At 42.9% G+C, this 26,279-nt stretch overlaps 1 protein-coding gene across 4 annotated transcripts in view; it reads right to left on the reverse strand.

Moving 5' to 3' along the window:
- Positions 1–26,279, reverse strand: part of SMOC1 (SPARC related modular calcium binding 1) — a 126,612-nt gene that overhangs the window by 11,295 nt on the left and 89,038 nt on the right. For all 4 annotated transcript variants that reach the window (XM_056493698.1, XM_056493697.1, XM_056493696.1 and 1 more), the window contains exons 8-11: positions 13,503–13,695; positions 12,533–12,615; positions 10,210–10,315; positions 54–301 (exon numbers count right to left, since the gene is read on the reverse strand). In XM_056493698.1, coding sequence (XP_056349673.1) covers positions 54–301; positions 10,210–10,315; positions 12,533–12,615; positions 13,503–13,695 — 630 coding nt within the window. The remainder of the gene's footprint in view (positions 1–53; positions 302–10,209; positions 10,316–12,532; positions 12,616–13,502; positions 13,696–26,279) is intronic.

Here is a 26,279-nt window from a genome sequence, read left to right on the forward strand (position 1 = left end):
ATTTCTGAATTGGCTGTAACTCAGTTTTTATCTGTCATGCAAAAAAAGCTCACCTCCTTCCTTGCTGACTCCCAAACAGCCCTTCAGCTCCTGAAGGGAGATTGCCTTGTCCTTGTTGAGGTCACAGTAGTCAGTGAAACGCCGGGCGCATTTCTTGGGCTTGGCTTTCTTCTTCACGTAGCGCTTGAAAGGCTTGAGCTCCCGCTTGTTGATGTCATTGCTGCTGTTGTTGTCCAGCTGGCTGAAATACCAGTGCACCACTCGCTCCTCCAGTGTGTGGCTGGGGTCTGGCTCAGAGAACCTGGAACAGAGGAAGCACAGGCCCCAGACAAGGGGGTGCTCTCACCAACACTGTCCAGCACGTGCTGAGGAGCAAGAGCTGCTCATCGAATCGGGCAAGTGCTATGCTGTGTTCAAAGCAAGCAAAAAACACAGGTCTTCCAACCCCCTCCTTTTAGCCAGGCTCTTTTGAGACAGATAAACTTTTTCTAAAAATGTCCTTTAGCATTAACAAGTGAATTGCCAAGAGAATCTTGGGAGTCGGGTATCCTCAGTAGCTCTGGTTACCCACACACCAATTGTTGAAACTCTTCCTAATCCCAGAATGATCCTCATCAGAGGGCAAGAGACAATCTCCTTGGTCCTTTTCACCCTTGGGCTCCCTTTCAAGTTACCAGCAAGAGAACCATGAGTGTCAGCTGTCATGGTAGCTTCTGTGACACTAACTTCAGAAAGGGAACAAATTAATTTAATGCAAGACACATTTTTTATTTGAAAATGTCCTTGGCAAGATACAATATTCTCCCTGTATCTGTTTATATAATCTGAACTCCTCTTCTGTATTTTCATCATTTTTCATGCTTTTCACATAACTGATTTACACATAAGAGTTCCAAAGCAGATAAACACCACAAATCCATTAAAAGCAGTACTGCAGAGCTGGCAACTTCAGTTTGTTTCATTTCTTAATCATTGTGGTATTACAAGTTTGATGCTATTTGATTCATATTTTCTTTCTGTAGACAACAACAATATCAGAGAGAGAAGAAGAAAAGGAGGAACAGCAACAGCTATAGACACACAAACATAGAATGCTGCCTTTCAACATCATGCCATCACTGAACAGGCACTGGTATGCAATACCATTTAAGCAGTGTCTGGTGCTCTGCAGCAGCAGTGGGAAAGGGGTTTATTCCTCAGGGACACTGAGAACCAGGGAAGAAACTCTTTCTAAGCAAGTCTGTCTTTTCTCCATATGATGAGCATGCCAACAGAAAAAGCTGAAAAGAAGCTGAAATGAGGCTGAGACCTGAATCTTTTTTTCCTTCCAAGAATAAAGCATTTTAGTGCATGGAAATTAGTGGATAGGTAGTCAGACATGCTACACTGGCACTGATTGCTCTGACTTATTCCAGGAGACATATCCAGCTGCTGCATAAATTCCTTCCCCAGGAAGGAGAGAGGAACAGTTGCCTGCTGCAGGCAGCCAGGTTCTGGTGTGAGTTTGGGGCATTCTTGCTGATGGAGAAATACAGACCCAAGTACCCCATAAAGTGCTCTCCAAGACTGCCATTGACCTTGTTTCAGAAACTAGTAGGATCTATACTTACATGGTCACTGAATTTTTTTTTTTTTTTTTTTTTTTTTTGGGAACTAGGAGAAAGAAAATTCTTTTGACTTTCTTGTGTGACTAGTTTTGCCTTTAAAATGCAGCTGAAAAATACCTCCTCACACACGCTACCCCTGTGGCAAATTAAATCATTAGTGAGGGGGAATCTGCAGCATGCAGAAAGTGAGAACTGCAGTTTAGGTGGAGAACTGAGATCCTCATTAACCTTTTCTGATGGCTTTTACAAATGAGGATAGAAATTAGAAAGGTGGCCCCTATCCAGTGATACACAAATCCTTGCAATAAGTAAACACACACAGTACAGAGAGGCAGATTAACTGCATAACATTTTCCCCAGGGTTTTACTTGAAACTATTCTCTTCATTTAATTCTTAACTGAGAGGCAGACTGGCATTCAGTCACAGCATCTGGTCAATGTACAGTGGGATAACCACTGTGCAGGAGTAAAAAGAAGGGATTAGGAATAAGTGTGGCTTAGTTTGGAGAGCCAAAATACCAGGTAAGCACCTGGAATCACCTATAGACAAACAAAAATTGCAAAATTCCCCCCAGGAAGTTAAGGGAGTGTCCTGATATTCTAAACTATATGGAATGACAAGGATGACAGGAGAGAACAGAAACACATCCTGTGTCCTGTTTTTATGATATTTATTAACACTGCTATTGGCCTCTCTCCCTTTTGGGAGAGAAGCTGGCTATCATTTGAAGGTTAGCATGTTTCCAACAGCCTCAGAGGAGCTCTGTATTGCCAGGGGCAATACTCTGCCTTTGCTAAGACAGAAAAATAAAACCTGAGCTTTTGCATGTGAGATTCCCCTTGTTCACACCTTGGCTTGCCCTCATTTACAACTGGCCCACAGCTGGAGAGGCAGAAATGGAGAAAATAGCTGAGCATCTTAGAACCAATAGCAGAAAGACGACAGACAAGCTTCTCTCTACCTAATGAAGAGGCACTCAGAAGCAGGATCTTAGAGTGCCTCTTTTCCAGGGGCACACCAAGGAGGAGCTCTTATGAGTTGTCAAGAAATGCAACATGGCTCTCTTCAGCACTTCCACAAAGAAAATGAGGGACATTCGCAGGCTAATACAAATACATTGACTCATGAGGTGACAATAAATCAAGCTTTGCCATTACAAACATGCTGAGAGCCCATGCTGAAAACTGCAGCATGCTAATAGAGCTAAAAGGAATTAGTTTAATGGCTATGACTTTAGGAAAAAGGAAGATAAAGCCATTTCTGAGTTTTTATCACTTTCTGTTGGCTGGCTTAGCAGGACTGCAGTACCTGAGATGGTTGGTTGCCTGCCATCTCTGGTTGTTATCCAGAATCCCAGCACAGGAAGCATCCCCATCACCTCAGGGTGGCCATATCTCCCTGGCTCATGAAATTCCATACACTACAGAAGGATGAAGTTACAATGCCATATATACCTACCTTAACTTGGATCACTGCAGTTGCAAGGCACTTAGGCACCAGCCATGAATTAATGCAAGTACACAGCACTGCTAGGCCACCTAGCTTTGCTGATGTGCCATGACACCAGCCATGCCTGCTGGGCCAGCTCAGACAAGTCTGGGGCTCTAACTGCCCTGAGAGCACAGACCTGGCAATATTCCAGGGGACTATCCCTCCATTTCTTCCCCACACTATTCAAGAGAAGAAAATCAGCCCTTATTTATTGGGCCACCTCTCATTCAGACCATAAAGGAATCAAAAACCAGACAGAACAAAGCTGTCCTGTACATTCTCAATTTCCAACATCTCTTGCTCTAACACCAATCACACTAAAACCCACTGAATTCCAGTACCTTGCTTCAGTGCTGTAGCAGCTTTGTAAGACACAGTAAGAACACACACTACCAAAATGAAGAGAGCCTTCTTATGGTGTCTACATTACAACTGTACTTACTTTTCTGCCTAACTGTTCCTCCTTAGCACTCTGTGGCAAAACAGTCAGTCCTAAAGAATGAGCACTAGGGAAGAAAGGAGGTCTGTGTAAGCTGATTTTCCAAATCTAACCTGCTGTTGCTGGACTGCTTTTGTACACAAGCCAGCAAGTTTAGCTCAATTATGCAGCATAAGCCCACCAATATTCCAACAATGAAGAAAAGCACGGTCTGTCATTAACAGCCTAAGACAGCAAACCAGCTCTCAGCTTTCTCAAAAGTTTGTTTCCATCAAGTATTGTCTTCTCCAAGTAGGCTCTTCCTTCTGTATAATATTCTAAGAGCTCCCTCATAGCAGAACAGATGAGGCACACTTCCACAGAATACCTTCACATCATCTGGTGACACTGAAGAGCACAAAGAGGCTGTGCAAAACCACAGACATACACTTTTGTAAGCTGCACTGAATGCTGGATCAGAGAATGACTGCCAAAATATCAAATAAGCAGCTTGAATATGCACTGTGCATGCAATCTGTAATGCTTTTCAGCCCTCGAGGCCCCTTGTGAGAGAGGAGCAGCTAGCTCAGTGTGAAGGAGCAGGGAAGAAGGGGAGGAATATAGGCTAAAGTATACAAGAGCAACAGTGTGCAATCACATTGTGCCCCATAGAACTGTGCAAAGTGCAATATGTGCCATAAATCTTACTGAATAAATTGAAGTGCATTCCTGCCAAAGCTGGTCCTTTGCTCCCTGAACACTTGCAGCCCCACTGCACAGGCTGCATGGATCCACAACACTGTTGCAGTGTCAAGAAATCCTACTACTGCTTGGACAGAAAGCAAGGCTGCAATCTCTGAAGTACCCATCAGGTACCTGTTTGAAGACTTAGACAATCTATTCTTTTGTACTACGAATTTTATGTAGCAACATCTGCAGCTGAGGCAGAAGGACAGTAAGATCAGCTCATCATCTAGCTGGACTGCAGAGCCTATAAACCAGAGGGACCTGTTCCAGGATGAAAGGACCCTGATGGACAAGAAGCTGGTAGCAAATGCTACAGAGTAAAAAAATAAATTAGTCCAGCTTTCATTCCCAACACACACACAAGGTATGTTTGTGGTCAGAATGCCTAAAGGAGTTAAAGCTGTAAGTTTCTATGACTTGTAAATATTTTGCAAGGATTTATATACACATCTTGCTTGGTGCTGTTGCTGAAGGAAGAACAGCTGGAGAGTGACTGACCCCTCCAGTCAACAGCTGTGACAGCATTGATGATGTCCACCAAAGTGCCAACACTAAACAGTGGCAAGCAAGGAGTTTAACAAACTGAGGCAAAATTCAAAATTGTTCTTGCTCTGCTTCCACTTACTCCCATTTTGTTGTTCTTTGCAGCTGCCTAAAGTTAAAGTCTGTAACAGTGGAACATGGTTTGAATCAGAGAGGATTATTATAATGGAATTGCAAAAGGATCCTGTATTTGTTTTATTATTTCTCTTTTCCTGTAGTCAAGGAATCAAGAAGCCAACAAAAAACTAAGCTGTGTTCAGACTAAACAAAAGGGTACTACACAGTCCAAAATAATTATGGGAAATGTATAATTCCTCTACACTTAAAACTTATCTCCCCTATTACAGGCCAGTTTCTTTCTCTCTTCAGGCTAAGAGTATATGAAACATTATTCCAAACATAATTTTTCTAAAGATTATAGGATAAATAATTTAGAAGGTTAAAAAAATCACCTCCTTTCACTCCTCATAGACTGTTCAAAGACCTTCCTCTTACATGAACTCTCCTGTATCTTTAATTAGGCTAGAATTTAAGAGGACAAAGAGAAGCTGGTATCCAACTTCAATTGAAATGCAGTAAGACTTGAGCATCAACTTCCCTGCACTGTTTAAAAGTGTCAATCTTTATTAAAATATGGATTGGCTTCAGAACACCCTGGAGATATGCTGAGCTGTGCTTGCCTGCTTCAAACTGCTCAACCAGAGCATGAAAAGAAACCTCAGGGCCATTTTCTGGAGTACTTTTTAGGGCTATTACAAGGGGAATAATTGGTAACTTTGAATTAAGGGACTGATAGCTGCTGTGTTACATGATAAGGGAGGCTGTTGTAAGCTGCCTGTTTACCTTGAATTCCACAGGGCAGTAATATTTTTGCTGATAATGTAGCAAGCCATAATGCACTCATTTTGGGAACTAAAACTCATTTCTGAATTGGCAGGGACCAAAGAGAATTTCTTAGATAAGGGAAGCCCAAGCTGGGATTCCCTTTGATCTAGTTTAGTTCAGGCTCTGTGTAATATAACTATATCAGAATTAGAAAAGAGACTAAAATATACTAAAGCTAAGTCTAAATTTTTAAGTGCTGCTCTTGGTATATAATACTCACTTGTGAACAATTTCAACAGTTGACTTTTTTTTTTTTTTTTTCAGTAAGGATACCAACTACTGGCTAATAAACCAATTCCCTACAAGTGCTCCCTTAATTACTTTGAAGACATACAGTAACAAAATGTGCCTTGGAGTTATATAAACTTAAAATTAAGAATGAATTTTACCAGAGATTTTCTGCTTCAAAACTCTAAATGAAGACTATTTGGCTATTATGCTGTAATATAAACCAGGGTCATGAGGAAGGGAAGTTCTCATCTCATTTACATTATTGTAAAGCAAGAGTAACTCAATTAAAGTCCATAGCTTTGAACTTCCTTAAACAAGACAAGACCTATAAAGGATTACAAGGTTGTTTTAAGCATGCCCAGTTAAAAAAAAAAAAAAGAAAAAAAAGGAAAAGAAAGAAAAGTCTTATCAAGTTTTGCTTACATGACCTGCAAAAATCCAAGCAACAGCCTCGCTTTGCTGCTACTAGATTGTTTTTGGGGGCAACTTAGCACAGCTCTATGTAGTATTTCAAATGCCAATCTCTTATTTCTCCCCATGCTTCTCCCTCATCACCCTGCTTCCTCCTTCCCCCCCAACTCTCAAAAAAAAAATCCAAACAAGCTAACATGGATATTAATGGCAGAGACACTCAGCAAACACAGAAGTTTTCACTCACATATCCAGATTCAGACTGAAGGCAGCAGGGTAATCTAATCTAATTTCCTGTGTATCATACCCACAGAATGTGAATCAAATTATTCTTGGGACCACAACTCAGGTTTGACTAAAGCAAGTCTTTCTGAAGCACATCAGGTTTAAGATGAAAGCCTTAGAGAAAGGGAATCTGTCATGTCCCTCATGACTTCTCTCTGGCTTAGAACTGCCCTCGCTTAAAAAAAATTTTGATCATTTTTTGATCAAATTTTGTTTATATTCAGTTTATCATGTTCTTCCCTGCTAGACTTAAGAGCCCACAGATCCTTTGTCCCTATAGAGATACTCTGATTTTACAAAACCAACTTCCAACTTTTTTTTTCCCTTTCAATACCCTAAGGAAGTCTGAGCTCCTTCAGACTCTCACTGTTAAGCTTTTTTAGTCCTTGACACTTTGGAAAGGCTCTTCTCTGCCTTTGGTCCTTTATTTTAATATTGATACTAAAGCTGCATACTGTATGCCTGTATCATCTTTTTGCTGCCACAGAGAAATGGGAAAACTTCATATGTGTGGCTCCTCTGTTTGGTTAAAATCTACAGAACAATATACAGTTGACATGGGGGTGCAGCTGGCTGTTTGCCTGGTCTGCCTCCTGCAGCTTTGCTGGGGATATGTTAAAAATTTAGCTTGGATAATGGGATGCATTTGCTCAAAATTTGAAAAAGGCCCAGTAGCATGAAATGCTGAACACTTAAAGATGCAAAAAGAGGAAGGCTACAGTGTGTGTTTGAATACAGAACCTGTTCTGCCATCATGATGGCATCAAGATGAAGAAGAGCCCACAGAAGTGACGTTGCACAAATAAGAAAACTGACATTAAGATTGACATAACTGATATTAGGAAATACCAGGTAGCCAGATCTCTAGCTTTTCTTTACAACAAGAACTTCTCAGTAAATCTGGGCCAGGGTAATACAGGATAAGCACTGTCATAAATACAGTTATTTTGTTAGTTGTCAAGGCTGAAAATTAATTAAACATATAACTAACCCAATAGGTAAAATATCCCTTCATCTTGGAAAAGAGGTTTCATTGACAGTAAAAGTCAATGTTAGGTCACCTAGGCAATTTCAGATATACACATAATTGGAAGAGACCTTCCAATAGAGTTAGAAGACCTCCAAGGTCATCAAGCCCACCTGTCAAGCCAGCATCATCACCATGTTCACCACTAAGCCATGTCTTCCAGTTCCACACCTGTACATTTTCTGAACTCTTCCATGGATGGTGATTCTACCACTTCCCAGCACGTTCCAGTGCTTGACAGCCATTTCTGGGAAAAAGTTTTCCCTGATATCTAACCTAAATCTCCTTTGACACAATTTGAGAGCATTTCCTTTCATTCTGTGACTTGTTACCTGGGAGAAGAGACCAACCCCCACGTGCTACAGCCTCCTTTCAGGTGGTTGTAGGGATAAATAAGGTCCTCCCTGAGCTTCCTTTTTTCCAGGCTAAACACCCCCAGCTCCCTCAGCTGTTTGTCATCAGACTAACTCTCCAGACATTCACCAGCTCCACTGCCCCTCTCTGGACCCACTCCAGCCCCTCAATGTCTCTCTTGCACTGATGGGCCCAGGACACAACACAGGGTTCAAGGTGCGGTCTCACCAGTGCTGGGCACCAATACTGAGCCCTGGGGAACACCATTTGGGACTTGCCACCAGCCACTCTCTGGGTCCAGCCATTTTCTACCCAGCAAAGAATTCACCTGTTCACACCTCAGAACTCCTGAGGAAAGAATTCAGGATGGTCCTCTCCTTGGGACTCTTGGAAAGCAGGACTCACTGCACAGAGACAGCTTCCCAACTCCACAAACTCAAATGAAATAGGTACTGGTAAAATTTTTATATAAATATGAAAAATTCCAAGAAATTATTTAAAAAAAATAAAAATGGTCTCATCATTGCCAGTTGGGTTGGAAAAGCTTGACACATATTCTTTGGGGTACATGCTTGGTCTAGCTGAGGCACAGAGAAAATTAAACCAGAGAAGTTATCTGAATTTAATCATGGCTGTGGGCAGGCAGAATATTTGGGTGGTAGCAGTCTTTTGCCTTACCAAGGACAGCCTGCTAAAAGATTTCATTTTCCCCTCACAACTGGGCTGCTGACATTGGAGTGGAAAATAAATCAATGTGACGACTGTGTGAAGAGCTGGGCAGTGAAAAATTCCACCAGAAAGGCCTCTATTGAAAGCTGAGAAATCACAAAGCTTGGGGAACATTAGGAAGCAAGCCTGCTGGTTTATAGAAGTGCAGTGGGGGCATACATCTCTGGTCTCTACAACATTGGTTTATATTAAGCTTTATTTTAAGAGTGATGATTACATTGGCTGTGTTTCAGTCCCAGTGCCAAAGATGCCAAATAAATATCAAATACTCTCCAGGGCTTCCCACCACCCCTACCCACTGCATTTGAACCATGCAAATTAGACAGAATTGACATTGGAATGCTGAAGTCTGGGAGAGAACTATGTATTTCCCCTCCTTGGGGCATTTTTCATCCTGTTTATATGAATACAGACATACTAGGCATATAGCACTAATTCAAAGGGTTACAGAATATTCAGCATGCAGGCACACACACAAGGCACTGGCCTGATTTGTAAGGTCTAAATGTGAAGTTAAAACCATATGAATTCACAAGCAGTCCATGCTGAAGCCAAGGGACACAGCCATGCCACCCAGGACCTTGAATAGTCTTGAATAGTTAAAAGATGGCATGGATTCCTTCTCCATTATGAAAGAGGAAAGCAGGGGATCAGCATTACTGCCAGCACATTGGAGGAATATAGAAGTAACGTATGTGCAGAGGCACTTCCATCTCCAGACCCCTAGGAACACGAGCACATCAGTCACTGTGCCATCCCTGCAAGCTGCCCCAGCACTGGCTCCTTTTATAGTCAGGCAAATCCAGAACCTCAGAAGCCCTGCCTGGCTGAGGCAGTGCAGCACTTTTTAAATCCAGCACAATGGCCTGTCCTGAGGCAGCACTGCAGGGATCTGCTGTTATCAAGCAGGAGGGGGAGACACAGCCTCAGCTTTGCTCCAGCTCCCCAGGAACACAGACTTCTGCCCACCTCTTGCAACAGGCCTGACCTGTTGCTCCCTCCAAAAGGGGTGGACACACAGCTGGTCAGAGGGGAGGGCCATGAAAAACAGCTCATCTCATAGCAGGCTGGCTGCAGCCTCACAGCAAAGCCACAGCGCTGGTCCTGCCAAGAATTTGGTTCACATTCTTCACTCCCTGTGGTAGCCACTAGGCCACACTGTCTCCTTCAATCCATTTGCATTTTATTAGGTCTTTTCATGCACCAAGGGACAAAAGAACAAGCCACTTCCTCCCACTGAGCTCTCATTTCACACTTCAAATGGGCTATACTAACCTTTATGGTGGAGCAGCTGCCAGGGAGGAGGGGTGGGAGGCAAGCAGAGCTAGGATGACAGGACAAAGCAGCTCAGATCCTCTCCCAGAAACCCAGAGGAACCCAAATCAGTCAGAGCAACACCTTTCCTGCCTGCCCCCAGCCCAGGGGCACCCAGAGCTCTGCAGTCACCTGGGTGGCATTCAGCCATGCTTTCTGGACTCACCTCCCACCCCCAGTAGGTGCTGCTGAGTTAATAGCCTGTACCATGTCCGTAGTCAGAGCATCAAGTAAGCTGGTAATAAATTCAACTTTCTTCCCTTCTGGGCAGCCTGCAGAAAGAAAAGAGGAGGTTTAATGCAAGAACACACAGGCTTAGTCTCCTACCCCAATTCAGCAAGGATCAGTCAGAACCTCCTTTGTTGTTAAGAGAGCAACAACCATCAACACAGTTCCTAAGGAAAGGCAGAAGAATCCCTCAGTGGGTTTCTCTGCATGGCAATTTGTCCTGCAGCGTTTGTCCAGGCACATGCAGGGTCATCAACAATATCTGGCAGGAAGACTGTGTGGTTAGCTTTATGGTCTCACCCAGTTCTCTACAGCAGAACCGCAGGGATGCGCTGGAAGTGCCGGGCAGACAGGAGTTCCCATGGTGACACTTGCAGAGAAGTTTACAAAACAATTCATTACCTCCTGGATCATCTTCTGAGGCAAATGATGCTGTTCTGAGGCCCTAATTGACAGATTAAAGTATCCCAGAGCACAAGGCAAGGTCTGCTGCTTGCACTCTCCTCTTCAGGCACAGAAAGCATTGCCTGTCAGTGCCTGCCACAATCATTCATTCTTTGCACGATTGCTCTACATAGGAAATACGTCAGACTGAGTTGGTATGTGGTAGTCACCCCCAGTCACTGCTGGCTTAAGCAGGACAATGTGGGCTGAAGACTGGTAACCATTTCCATTTTAGTGCTGAGACCATCTAGTTCTCCACCATCATAACCAGACTGACAGCCTCCTGTCCTAAATAGTGCCAGCCTGTTAAAATGAAACTCTCCATCTCCTCACCTTTAAAAGGCAATCTATGCTGTTTCCTTGCTGCTTAAAGCTTCATTTACTACCCCATGAACACTGTGACAACTGTTCTAGCCTGGAACAAGCTAATGAACAAGGAACCAAGAACAGGTGTGCTTAACTTCAATACACTACTGTCAAAACTGTTGTCCAAACCCCATCACCTCCTAATCCATTTGTCTTCTCTTGATGTGATTGAGAAGCCACCACTCCATCCCTCACCTCTTTCCCCAAACCACCATGCACTACCAATTTTTCAGCTGATTAGGGCAGCAGATATCAGCAAACAGCCTCCCACAGCAACACAGAACAATGTCAACACTTTCTGCTTTTCTTGAACAAGCAAAGAAGAACATGTACCACAAACAGAGTACAGCCCTGACAGCTGAAAGCAGCTTGCAAATGGACCTGACTAAAGTCCCTCCTTTGCAGTATTACAGGCTCTGTCCTCTGCAATAGCTAACCAACAGTCCCTAGCCTGTCTCAGTATTATGTACACTGCACACATGCACACCTCTCAGCACTCATTTGGCATATGGTCCAGAAAATGTCAGCATTGTAATGGGTAGGCTGCTATTGCAGCCAGAGGAGACCACTCACTTCAAGAAGCTTTTTGTTGAGGTAATGAAAAGGCTAAAAAATATTTGCTAGAAGTCATCTCCCTGGGCTCTCAGCATCTCACCATCTGCAGGAATTAGCAGTTTGCCATTTGCTATGTACAAGCTGCATGTTCTTTTCTTCTTCCTTTTTTACTTTTGGCCCCAGTCATGACAGGTTGTGAAGAGGGTATGTGTAGGTGTGCAAGGATCTGAACTTATGTCTTTCCCACCTGGGCCTCTGCAGGGTCTCTTCACACAGGCCAAGAAGCACATTGCCTGCAGAGCCTGGAAGTGCTCAAGGCCAGTTTAGATGGCAGAATTTAAAACAAAGAGCAGTGGGAAATAAAAGGTATCCCAGGCAGAAAATGAGGAATAAAGTCCAGCTAAGAGAGGAGCCATCATTAGGTAAGGGACCTTATTACACTGTGAGTTCTGTCCTGCCTGGTCCATGCAGCCAGTGTAAGGGAGCAAAACAGTCCACTGATAATTGGCAGTTCCTCTTTTGTGACTCAGGGAGCAGCTGTTGAAAAGCCCCACTAAACAGAAAGAATCTTGTCCTGGTCAGGCTTTAAGGAATATTCAGTGTTGAGCCCATTCTTCCCCCAGGGTATCTCCAGGCATCCTGGTTTCTCTCCTGAAAATTCTCATCCCAGAAACGTTTTTAAAGGGCAGACAGGCAATAAACACACTCAGGACACACCCAGCCTTTTCCAGTTCACTGCTGAAGCTGGAGGTGATCTTAAAAAAAGCCCCCACTGAATAAACCCTGTGGTAAAGCGTGCACTGTGAGGAAAATCCCCTATCTCCTCAACAACATTCTTGGCCTCTTAAGAGTCCCAAGGTGAGACAAGGTAAAAGGCAGAGACAGGATCTTCTAACCTGGAAGTTCTCTGTCCTTGAAGGGATCATCAATCTCTGTGCTCTTCGATCTGGCATCACTTTCACACACTGGGGTCTCATACCTGAAAAAGGAGAACAGACAAGCTCAACTGTGTAACATAGGCTTAGTATCATCACATGGTCACTAACCACTGACTATTCTGGTCTGGAAGGAACCAACAAGGATCATGAAGCCCAACTCTTAAGTAGTGGCCCATACAGGGATCAAATCCAGAACCAGCTAATCTCAGGGTAATGGGTTGTACCTTGTCTGCTTACTGCAGGGGAAACAAATAAACCTCCAGAAGAAATACCACTCTCAAGCATCTGACTGTTTATAGACAGTCAGCAACAGCAGCAGAAGTGGAAAGAGAAAGAACACTGAAGTCCAGCACCAGCTATCAGCTGAAGCCCACAAACAGCACAGGGCCCTCTTCCAATTCTTGTGGGCATAGGCTGAGATTTTTTTCAAAGCTGTCCATGCTTTGCAGAATAACTATTATCTTAGTTTAAGTCCCAGCTCTTACTGGCATGTTTTTGCAACTTGCCAGACTCACAATTTGTTTCCAAGTGAGAAAGATTCCTCAGGTAGTTTCAAGATAGAGAGTAACTCAAAAAAAAAAAAAAAAAACCAAAAAAAACAAACACTTGTCTTTTCACTCCTTGTGCCCATGATCTATATTCTTAAGCAAAGCCCCCATTCCTCCTACCTCACAAAAGCAAGCCAGAAGAAGAAAAGGCTGCTTTGCATGAATACTTAACACAGAGAAAAGTATGGACAGGAGTTAATATCCACCAACTCCTGCAGAGAGGGAGCTGCATAGTAACACTCAACAGGGAGCATCACATCCAGCATTGCTTGCTCTAGGGAAAGCAGAGCAGGGCTGACTGCTCTAGGGTGAGAAACTGACTCCATATTGCAGTAGCATTTTTCCATGCCATCTCTCCCAGGCCTGCCCAATGCTCTCACCGGGTGGAAGTGCCAGGCAGGGGCCGTCCCGTGTCCACCAGGACACACCAGCAGTAGCCAGTGGACTGGTGGCACTGCACTGGTTTGTAGAGCCCTCCAGCAGCACACTCGGGGATGACGATGCCCTCCCGCGGGTTCTGCCTCGCCTCCTCCAGGGCGCTCTGCCGCTCCTGCTCGCAGGAGTGAACTTTCTCTGCAAGACAGAAGGGAGGTTGGAGGGAAAAGAACCAAATCAAGGTCAGCAGGATATGGGTATCTGTCACATCAGGAGCTTTGTGTCTGTTTCCCTCTCATCAAACATCAGAATGTCTAAATCCTCAGGGACTGAGGGAATTCTGGGTTGAGAGCTTTCTCCTACATTTAGCTGTGACACAAGATTATGGTCTACCGACCATATTGTCTACTCAGGATGCCAGCAACAGCAGGAAAAACTCTTCTTGATCACATGGGTTTTAGAAATGAACTATCAGGTAAAAATAATTCACTATTAATGCAGCCATGAGGTAAGCATTTCCCAGATTATGTTTTTGCAAGCTGAGAGATCCTAAACTGTGACTTGTATTTTCCAGTTAAACAAAGGAGGCAAACACCCTGCCCTGCCCCTCTGTCTCTTTCTCCAGACTGCAAAACACTCCTCCCTCTCAATAGCACCTCACCATGATCCCAAGAGGAGCAGGTTATGTTTTAGCACAGCCTTATCCAGTGCAGACAGCATCTGCACACACCTCAGCAGGGAACAGAACAGGGTATCCCACTGGACCCCCACTGCCATCACCTCTCCAGCACTCTCCACTGTTGTCCTCACCTGGAAAACAAAGGGCACCCAGCACTGCTTTCTACTGAGTGGCAGCTAAGGCCCTGTCACTTAATAACCTATTACACAGGAAAGGCTATTAATAAAGATATTGTCAAGGAGAACAGTATGCACCAAAGAACAGGAAGAAGCCCAGAGGTGGCTTCTGCAGCCAGCCTGGCACACAGAGCCCTAGCACTGCCCACAAAGGAGTGTTGGGTCCATGGACAGTGCCAGCCTGCTGCCTCTCACATGGACCAGCCATCCGAGGGGGAAGGCAAGCACACAGTACCTGCAAGGTGACAAGGCTTATTTGGCTCAACAGCAGGAAATTCTCAATTATAACTCTTCAAGTATTTTGACAAGTAGAAAAATTATCTCAGCTTTGCAAACTACTGAAAGTATCACAGTGAGGAAAAAAAAGCAGATCTAAGTCTAGGGTAACAAAAAACAACAGCCTAACTCCTAACTTTTATCTTTAGGAGAGTGATGAAAAACAGAAGCAGGAAAAACAGCTGTCCTCTTCTTCCCTAGCCTTCCTCTCCTTTGCAGTTTACTGTGCTTTTAATTTTATTTTTATAAATAGGCCACAAGACCTGCAATTCCTTGCCACAGCCAACAACCACCTCAATACATAAAATGCTTTCAATGACATCATAGGTTCACCCCAAATTTGTAGATGTTTCCATCTTCAGCCAGCAGACACTGCATAACCTCAGCATCCTGCTCCCAGGACTGGCTCAGCACACAACTAACACATGCTCAGGTTCCTTGTATTTTGCCTGCCTGTTGATACACTATTACTTATATCCTTTATTTTGGGATAAATTATGCTGTAGGGAGTAATTTTTGTTCCATATTTGGGGAACAGAAGGGGTGCTGATTCACAGCTTGGTAACAACAGATATACCAAGAAACTCCAGCAGGTCTGCACAGCATCACCTGGGCACAACATGCCTGGGTACCAGAAGTATTTTTACTGGTTTTTAATTGAAGTGTAGCAGCTGAAAGAGCCTCAGAGACCCCAAAAAGTCTCACTCTCCTCAGCATTTCAGACCACTGTCAAGGCTGGCAATGTGAAGGGCACCTGAACTTTGCCACATACAAACCCATACAATAGAAACACAGAATAAAAACTTTTAAGTGTTGTTAAGTCTGACTCAAGCAGAGAGAAACTTGACTGGGAAGGAGCAGGAGGGAATAAAGTCAACAAAAATTGAAAGGGAACTCAAGCCTCAGCTGATATTTAAGCTGACTTCACTTTGCTGACAGATTTCACATCTGACAAAAAGAAAAAAAAAGAGGAAAAAAAATTACTGTTCCCAAGAAGTACATGGACAGAGAGGTCATTGAACCAGAGGCTTGCTGGCTCCCTAACAAACCACTTACATCAAGGGCCCCACTTACCCACAGTCTGCTGACAGCAATTCACCTCTTGGCCATCAGGTGAGGCAAATCACTCAAGCAGCTTGGGGGAAGCAAAAAAGCAGGGGCAAAATTCTCTATCATCATTATATTGTAAGCAAAAGGAAGAAAAACTTCAGCTAAAGAGAACTACATTCCAGGAATTTTTCTATCTAAATCCCAAAAGCTTCCAGAGTGCACAAAGTCAAACCAAGATTTCTCAAGTCCTTTGAGTCTTGCAAAACTCTCAGTAAAATTACTCTGAAAAAAATAAAGTGTGTTTTCTCTCTATGTTAAAACAAAGAAATATGCCACTTTTATTGAAATCAAGAGAAAAAAATAATAAATTTCTTTACTGAATTAGTACCTTATTTTACATACTTTTGCAGTTAGGTATGCAAATTACACAGAATATATCTACATATATACACATTTGTGCTATGCCATAAAAAAATGGAAAAAATTCTCTGCACGTATTAACAGCAATTTGTGGGAATTGAACAGTCACATTTACAACCAGAATACATAACTAGTTGGTAGTTGTTTCTGTTTGAAGGCTGTTTGAAGGCTGAGTGAAACAAATCTTACAGGCTTTGTTCAGTTGGTATCAGAAAAATGTAATGATGCAAACTCTGCCTTTGACACCAGCATTAGCAATGGCAGTGGTACAACTGAAACATCAGGGAGATCATGTTTAACTCAGTTCTAATGTACATCTAGAAGCAGCTGCTGTGGAAGTTCCTCCCTGCTTTACAGATTCCTCCTACTTCATCTCATTTACATGCTGAAGAGTCCCACATGGCACAGTTCTTCCCTGAACCCCTTCCAGATCCACCATGCCTTCCCTGAGCTGCAGGAGATCAGAATAGCAAACACATTGACAACAGCCTTGTGGAAATTTCCTTCAGTGACATCTGCCTACTAAGCAGAATGTATTAACTAGCACTAGTTCCCAAAGAGACTCTTTCCTCCAGGCTACTACTCTAACAGCACCTAATTCCCTTTAAAAATAAACATTAATATTAACAGCTGGGTATTCAAAAGCCAGAAAAATCAGCTGGGAAATCCATACCATCAGCTTCCCTAGTCTGGGACTTGGCATGAACTGCATGCAGTGTCACCCTGAGAGATGGTCTCACGGGTAACAAAGGGACCATCAAATGCTATCCCAGCTCCAGGACACAAGTTCTCCTGTTCAGTCAAACTGCTTACTGGAAACTTTGCTTTTGTTGCCAAGGCCAGGTTAATGGAGAATAGTGAAAGCCCATGGCAAAGCTAGAAAGTTTAATGCCAGGTATGAAATTAAGCTGTCATCTTAGAAACCAGCATATATTTATTATACATGCAAGGTACTTAAAAGCCTATTCCCTGTTAATGGGAGTTGCAGGCACAGAAAGAAAGGTTTTCCTTCTTTCCCTAAACTAAACTTTTCTTAGAGAAAGAACACTTAAGACAGCAAGTCAGTGGGACACAAACAGTCTTCCTAGAACAACTAATAATATTATACCCATTTATTTGCTTATTTTAAAGGCACTGTCACATTCTACTGTTTTCTGCCATCTCTGCTTTGAACTTGACCACCAGCAAAGAAACCAAGCAACACTTGTCAACATACTGCTGCTGGAGAGTGAAACCTTTGAGACAGCAAATCTAGATGACAAAAAACCAAATTACAGAAAAAAAAACAATTGGGAATGTATACACACACAAAGGGAAGAGTCATTGGCAGAAATATCCATATTACCTCAACTGCTGATCTCTAAAGTGCTGTTTGTTCCTTCTTATTCTTGACTGCTTCTACCACTCGTTAAAACATTTTTAGTGTCTCTGAAGCCATGAGCTATGGCAGGAAAACAGGGCTTGGACATCTGCAGTTGCACATTATTTATGCAACAATTTTCCCCTAGTAATGGCCTTCTGAGGAATACATGGTCAGATTCATAAAAAGATCTCTCATTCCTGCTCCCTTAAGTATATGCATTCAAACATACATTTAGTGCCTGCAGAATAAGAATAAAAATGATGGATGAAGTAAGGGACTCGTCTGACTGTCTAATAAACTATATGGTTATTAAAGAGATGGGTTTGTGTTTACCCACAAAGCTGAGAAGAGAGGGTGTCTAGTAGCAAGCAGCCAAAGGTTTGTGCTTATCAGTTCTCATGCTCACCTTGCAGGGCTGCGTGCAGCCACTGGGGAAGAGGCAGCCTCCCCCAGCTGCTCTCCTGACACAGAACAACTCTCATTGCCACCAGAGCCAAAGTACCAAGCACCATTCACCATAGCTCTGAAGATGCTGTGGATGGTTATGGTGGGACATAGGGAACATCTGCCATCCAACCACAGCAGATTATTTTTTGAGCTTTGCTCTTCTGCACCCAAGTATTTTCTTATTAAAAGAAGAGGGAGACTGTGGCACCAAAACCAATCTCTTTGGAGAGATTCCTACACCCTTAAGGATTCTTTCTTACAAATCAGGCAAAAGAGAGGATCCAACCTCCCTCAATGCTTCTGCCCAGTCCCAAAGAGCCCATGTGAACAGCCTAATCCCAGAGCTACAGGCAGGGCAGATTTCCTTCTCTTTCTCTTTCTCTCTCTCCCTCATTTCCTTTGACCAGAAATTCTGTCTGGACCAGCAAAACTTTTCCCATGGAGTTCCCACAAAAAGCTTCAGTTTTAATGAACAAGCATTCATCACAAGGGGAGGAAAAGGTATTTTACTGAAGAATTCTTGACCAATCCCCATTGTTAGTGTTGCAACAGAGACCTCATTTCAAAAAAACATTTTAAAAAACCCCCAAACACATCTCCCCCAAATTTTTTTTTGTTCAGCTCCCAACTTTCCTCTAAGTGAGGCATTAGTGCAGCACAGAACAAAGGGGAGCAGCATGGATGTCTAGTGCCAAGTTCCTACTGACCTCCTGTGCCAACTCAAACATGAGGTCTAAGTGTCTTTGTGCCTCAGTTTTCCTTTCAGTCAGGAAAAGTGGTTGCCTGTCTCTCAGGGAAGCTTAATTCAGAGAGACTCCATTTCTCATGTGTCTTTACAATGCTGTGGCAGGGAACAAGAGCTTTGAACTGGTTATTTTACCACAGGATGTACATCAGCTAAAGCTGCTCTTACATTATATAAAGAAGCTCTAATGTGAACAGGACCCAGGTCCACTCCAGGAGAACAGGTACCCCATCCCAGCACAGTGCTTACAAAAGCAAGTTCAGCACAGGTTACCTCAGCAGCCCAAATCTGTATCCTTTCCTCCTCGGAGGGGAAAGAGCATTTGAAAAGCCTTAAGCATGCACATGCACAAGTGCTGGCAGGACTAGCAAAGCAATGCAGTAAATAGGCCCTTATTGCCTGTCCCCTGAGCAGGGCTGTGGGTGGAGGGAGAGAAACAACCCCTTCTGTGTTTACTGGGAGCACAATAACAGCTGAGCAAATACGGCTCATGGGGATAGCATAAATCTCTCCACACCTCTGTTAGTCATCAGCACTGATACCCACTCCACCCTGTTCAGTCTGGGATCCTGGTCCCTCCAGAGTTTTCTGGCTAAAGCAAAGGTAAAAAGAAAAACAAACCCTGCAGGTGTTCCCATACTGTACCAGTTGAGCAGTCTTTGCTTTACCTTGGTACACACTCAATTTCATTTCTCAAGGCATAAGCTACACAGGAAGCAGATGTTAGTACATGTTCCAGTGCTGAACAAGTACAATGCAAAGGTTTAACAGGTGGGTTATAATTTTCAAAAATGCATTATTCCAAGTGGCTCATTAAACTTCAGCTATCCAGGAACACATGCTTCCCCTGTCATTTTCCTTCTGCTCTAAGAGATAAGGCTGACTGCATTCCCACCAGTGTTAAATTATGAGAAGCCTATTCAATATCTACCCTCTGGCTTGAAATAAGAAGGGCTGGCTGAAGGAAGCACCATCTCACAGATTAGAGCAAATTTAGTGAGGGACTTTCTGATGCACAACTTGTGCTCATTTTGCAGAACCTGTGGGCATTGCATCCTGCCCAGCAGAGTGTGCTCCACAGGGTCCCCAGCCCACACAGGAATAAAGAGGCACACCTGCACATCATGAAACCTGTCAGCTGAAAGCTACCTGTCCTTGCAATTCTAACTGAACTGCCTTTCAGGCAGGCCTTGGACTCTTTATACCATCCCATCTCCCAATTAGTCAGTCATACTGTCCTAGCCCTTCTAGAGGTATAGCCAGACTAGCTGAAGGATGGCAGAAAAAGAAGAATGTTTTTTTTATGGCTGTGCTACATCATCCTGGAAAAAACCTGCAAATATTTTCATGTTCATATACAATGCATTAGAGCTCTGAAAAAACTCTGGTTCACTAGAGCATATTTTAAGTTGTGTCATTCTCATAACCAAATGAGGAAAATGCAAGCTACATACAATTACTATTGGTAATTGTAGGGATATTAGTTAGGTAAGTATAGATAGTTACCTAACACAGCAGGTTAAGAAAAAGATGCTCTCCAAGACAAGAGGTCTCAGAATTCTCTATTTTCAAAGCTACCATGAGAATTGTATCAAATTAAATGACCACTCTGGCCAATGGAACAGAGCATCCAATTTACAGACTGAACTTCAGGAAAGAATTCAAAGTCACATTGATAAATGGTTTTAATCACAACTTACCATAACAACCAGCAAGAAGAAATCCAGTGCATGGGGAGGAAATTACTGGCAAGACAGCAAGACTTGGAAAAAATGGTCAGCAGCTTAGGTAGACCACAAAAAAAGTCTGCAACTTCATGACATTGCAAACAACAACAGAAAAATCAAAACAGGTAAATCCAGCTGTGGAATGTAATGACAGGGGCTTCACATAAGGAACAGGCACTAAGTCCTGGTGATCCTTTAAATCAGCCCAGTGTACAAGCACTGGACACTGACCTTTGGGGGACAGGAGGAATCTTTGGAAAAAGGGCATGAGAGAGCAAGAGGAAAGGCAAAGGTCTACGAAACTTGATCTATGAGAAAAGGCTAAAAGAATTCAATTTGTTTAGTCTAGGGATGACATTCAGTCTTCTGAGACATAAAAGCTGTTCTATTAAAAAAAATAGATAGTCATAGATACTTTTTTTTCTTTCCCCTGGGTAGTTCACGTAGCAGACAGCTTACTTGGAGAAATAAGATTTAGGTTTGATATAAAAAAGCCTGGTGGTTAACTGTTCACTAAATGGAAGATGGGATCTCTGTTGCCACATTAGGAACAGGTTACATGTGTCAGAGCTGATATTAACTGGATATGACCCTGGTTTAAAACAGGGAGAAATAAAACCACATTAATGTCTTCAGATCTTTTTTGCTCTCCTCACACAGGTTGAGAAGCTCCAGCAGATCCTCAATGACTGAGACAACCTCTTTGTGAACACAGACTAAAATCTTGAAGGTATTTGATCTGGTTTAAGTTTCCAGATTTTAGGGTCTGGGTTTGATCCTCTCTAATGCGCCTGGCCTCCATATCCTTTCTGACAGCTGTGCCTGTGCAGGACCTTCACAATGACAACAGCTTCCATAGTCTGAGCAGAGAAAGTTTGGCATCAAAATGCAGCCTCTTCACTTCTTGATGTCAGGATGGTTCCTCAGCAGCAGAAAAATCTTTCAACCTTAGACACTGCCCTTGTCATTTTGAGACAAAGCTACACAGTCTGTGTTTTTTCTTCCCTAATTCCTCTTTTCCATTTCACATAGTTTCTAAGCACTGTGAGCTTGTGGCATACCTAGCTTTGACACAAGCCACCTGTCTCTGAACACATTCATCTTCCCTATACTCCTTTTTCACTGCACTTTTTCCACACTGAGGAATTCTGTTCAATTAAAAAAAAAAATAGGTGTTTCCACTGGATCCTTAGCATTACTGGGAAACTTTTTTCACTTCCACACCTGTTTTTAATAGTCCTTGGAACAACTAGTACAGCAATTATTGGAGAACTTGCCTACCTCTTCTAGCTAGAGTATACAAGCACACTCTTTTTACAGTATTGTTACTCTGCAATTATTGGACACCAAACAGAAAGTCTTTGAAAACTGTCACAGGCAGATAAAAAGTGGTCCAAACTGGTCTTCCTATCTACAGCAACATTATATTAAATGCTACTACTGATGAGGCATCAAGGGTCAGAGAGACAGGTTTATTGTGTGATGAGCCTTTTCATGTAGTGACAGAACATCTTTTTCCTGTAATATTTTGCACTTTACAAAGAAGCAGAGGGAACTGCCTCTGACAGGAAGCTAGCACTCACTTTTGGATATTTACAGATTCAGCTGTCTCTGCCTAGAATATCCAGGCTTTGGAGGGTCAATGAGGTAACACAGGATTCAGACATCAGCCATGAAACAGAGAAACTGCTCCCACTTAGTCAGTGTCATGAGATGGATGTCCAACAGACACCCCCATGGAGGGGCAGGGTTTTCCAAAGCTCTGGAATACAGCTCTTCTCCTCCACAGCCTTATGCTGTACTAGGCAATATTCATGGCTTTCTTGGACAGCTCTGTGGGCAGCAGATGATCACAGGGATACACTGACCTTTTTTCTTTCACTAGTCTCTTTGTAAATCACTTGCAAGCCCCACCAGGGCTTTTGGTTTCAGGAGAAGCCTATCTAGGTCTAAGCCTTTTCCAGAGGTTATCTAGGAGCTAGTAATGACAATTACCTTGAAACTCCTTAATTGTAGTTCCTCAGAAATGTGGTGAATTTGACAGGAGCATTTCAAGAGAGGCAGGAAGGTGAGTCAGTATGTGCAGCCTTTCTGCAGGCATCAACACACATTCAAATGGATGCCTGAAGTGCAGATCCACAAATGAGCCTGTGCTCAATGCTGCTAGTAGAAGCATCAAGGAGCACTGTGCTGCTAAGGAATTACTTCAGCAAATCAATGCTGCCCCTTCAATCTGAACGGGCTTCTGCTAAAAAGCAAAATAAATTCCACAAAACTGACCACTCTCAGTTTGCCCCTGCATGTCCAGGTAATGCCTAGTGCTGGAGCTCATTTCCTTTCCCTTCCCCCCCAAATCCCCAGTGGATTTAAATGCAGGGTTGTTTTCTATCTCCCCTTTTACCCCAGCCTCTTACATCTTTGCCCCTTCTCCTACTGCTCCTTGTCCACTTGCCTTAACTGGCAGCTGCAGAGTAGTAGTTATGACTCCACATCTAAAGTAATTTGTTTTCTTTCTTTGGGGGATAAGGAGGGGGGAGTGACTGAATTCTTTGGGAATGATTTATAGCACAGCTCTCAGGGGGAGCTTCATTTATTTGCCTAGCTGCATATGGTTTAACACCTATGGTTGCATGCTGATTATTATACAATGTTATTTTCCCCACTTGTATACTTTGCACCTTTTCATAGAGCAGATTAACTGGTCCCCAATGGCATGTTATTTATGACTTTGTATGCTGGCTCTCTGGGAAGGGTCCTGGTCCTAGATTCTTCCATTCCCCCAGCTTCTGCTCTCTCCTACATGCTCCCTTCTTCACCACACACACCTGTCACAGGGAGACTGTGGGAGAATCACCCTTGGGCATCACACATATCATCCTTCTCACAACTTCCAGAAGGGAAGAAGAGACACAGGCCTCCCAAGCAGCAGCCAAGGCAGGAAAGGCTGCCTGCACCACAGATGGAGCCAGAGGGAAGGGAGGGATAACAAGTAAGGAAGAAACATCACATTTTGGCTTGCAAGGAAGCAGGAACTAAGCAAATTAGAACATATATATTTGTTGTGAAAATGTAATGGAATTAGCAAGTTTTCATTTCATACTTAACAGGAGCATCTCTTGAAATTGCTTTATTTGATATCAAGCCAGAATCTAAATTAAAATTAATTCAAAACAAATCCTCACAAAAAGAAGGGCTGGGAGTACTAATACGAAGGACTGAAGATAAATAGTTGTGGCAAAGAGGACAAAAGTCAGACTTTCAGCCCAATAGTTTTGACAGGTTAGAGGAGCACTGTGTTGGGGGTACTGGCTCAAAGATGCAGGAAAAGAAGACCAAGGAGGATACACTAATACAGGACAGTAGAAAAGACAAAAGCTTTCTGACACACTGGTTTTGGAACACTGGTTCCCTCTCATTCAACACATAGGTGCAAGGTCTCCCCACTCTGGAAAATAACAGGCATTCAAGCTCTTTGTGTTTATCCTCACTTCCTAATAATGAATTAAACTCTTGTCTAACCTTGGCTATTTTTGGGATATCCCACTAAAACTTAAATAGAGTTTCCTTCTCAAGCTCTGTCTCATTATACGTTCATCTCACCTGATCAAGAAGAACTACACTGATTCTCAATATACTCTCAAGCAGGCTCCTTTTTAATGTACATGATTGCAAAAAGCCTCCATATGGATAAGGCAACATAGCCATGAGTACATTAACCCTTGGGGCAATTACTACCCCTCATCAATAAGAAAGGCATGCAGGAAAATGGTATAACTTCCTAATGGACTACTAGAGGGAATGTTTTTGGGGGTGCCATGGCTGTTGTCTTTTTTTTCCTGCAAGTGGGAAAAAGACCCCTTAAGGAACACAGACAAATGAAAGAACTCAGGTCCTGGTTATAACACTTGATATAATCACATCCCACTTCACTGTGCAGATCTCTGGAGACAAACTGCACACAAGAATTAAGTGACTCCCTTTCAAGTGGATGGGGGGATACATACAGGTGTGAAGTTTTCAAGTTGTTTGCCCCTTTGAAAAGCCCTAAAGTTTGGACTTCAAGTTGACTCAACTAAGAAAAAGAAAGGTGAATACCACCATTCTTGTTTTCAATGTTCATTCAGTTATACTCTGTCCACTAAGAGCTCCTGAGAGGAGAAAGCTCTATCACTGGAATGCCATCATGAGATGCCAGCACAATGCCTGGGTGCCAGAGCTGAACACAATAGGTCACATGGAACTGGTCTCCATTCACCAAGCAAGATTTTGAAACAAACAGCTATCAGTTTTTTTCTTTTTTTTTTTCTTTTCCTAAGCTGGGCACAGCACACACAAACCTGTCTTCAGCTGCTAACCTTAATATATTACTCATTCTTCCTTTCAAATAACGTCATTTTCAAAACCCCAGTGACTGAAGAATATTTACTTGAGGCTGCTACTGCTGGTTTCTCCAGAGCTGTTTATTTTTCCATGCAGGGGCTCATTACATCATTCTGTGGTTTTCTTAAAGGTTGTCACGGTAAGCTGGATACAGGCTGGAAACTCTTGCTAACTAGAACCAAATCACTAAGTAGCACAAATGAATTTGGAGATAACCCAACTCTGGAAGTGAGGAAAATCCCTGGATTCCTCAGTGTGGGGGGGCTTCTAAACAAGCAGCCATTAGATTTCTTGGAAGTGGAAAACACTATCAAATACTTCCCTAGATTAAGAACTTAAGAAAAAATAATCACATGCACCTTTGCAGACTGAAATAGGTTGGGCGTGAGGAGAGGAGGCTGAAACAGTAAAAGCAGAATGAAAAGACAGTTGCCAGCCATGCTGATTAGAGAACAGCCATTGCAAGAACTCCACCTGAATCACCTCTGGCAGTGTTAAAAACAACACATCACAGAGAGCAGTGCTAGGTTTTAGCTAGCTTAAGGTATCCATGTGCATGCACGTGTGGATGTGCATGTTTGGGAAAGGGGAGAAGCAGCAAAATATATTTTTATCATCTTGCCACAACAATATTGTGTTGATCTAGCCCTTTTACTTGCCCCAAAAAGAAAAATATGTGACTTGCAGGATTCAGACAGACAGAAAATGCAGTTTTTAAGTGTAGAAAACCAACTTTTCTGCTGTGCAACAGTCCAGATGTTCATATTTTAGTTCCTGCCTCTAGCTGAGAAGGTTTGAACCTGCATCTCACCCTACTGAGAAAACAGTGCCATTTAATTCTTCAAGGTGGGCTGGGGTGACAGCACTAGCAATCCCTCCTAGCAACGCTCTTTTGCTGAGCATAGAAGAACTCACTGGCAAAATGCCTGGAGACATATAGATTCTCAGTCAAGTGCTCTAATCACCAGGCTGGAGTCATTCTGCTTTTCCTGATCCCTAGCTTAATTAGGATTTACACATGCCAAATAAAATGCAAGTGCGCCAAAAAAAAAAAAAAAAAAAAAAAAAAAAGATCAGTTTCAGAAGAACCTCTTCTGTTTGTCAACACTAAACAGAAGATGGAATACTCAGATTTCAAATGCAGCTCTTACAGGATACAGGCAGCATAGATTAAATGGGATGTCACCAGCTCTGCAATGATCAGCTGCCTGGTGGGTGGCTCACCTAACATTGACCAGAGACAATGACAGCAAACTAAAGAGTCTGTTTGCCTCCATAGAGCAATTCTGAAATTCTCCTCATGGCTGACATAGCAATGGTACTTGCTTTCCAAGATGTCCAGTGTCTGCTGATTAGAGAACAGCACACATCCCCTGGCAGCTGTATCTTTGAAAAGGACAGGGCCATATAATAACCACAGGGAGAAGAGAGATCAGAGCTAAGTGTTTCACTATACAAACTCCAAGGAATAGGAAGTAAAAGAAGAGTTAGGTAGGATATTGCAAAAAGAAAAAAAAAA

The sequence above is a fragment of the Oenanthe melanoleuca genome, chromosome 5, assembly GCF_029582105.1.
Source record: "Oenanthe melanoleuca isolate GR-GAL-2019-014 chromosome 5, OMel1.0, whole genome shotgun sequence".
Lineage (NCBI taxonomy): Eukaryota > Metazoa > Chordata > Aves > Passeriformes > Muscicapidae > Oenanthe > Oenanthe melanoleuca.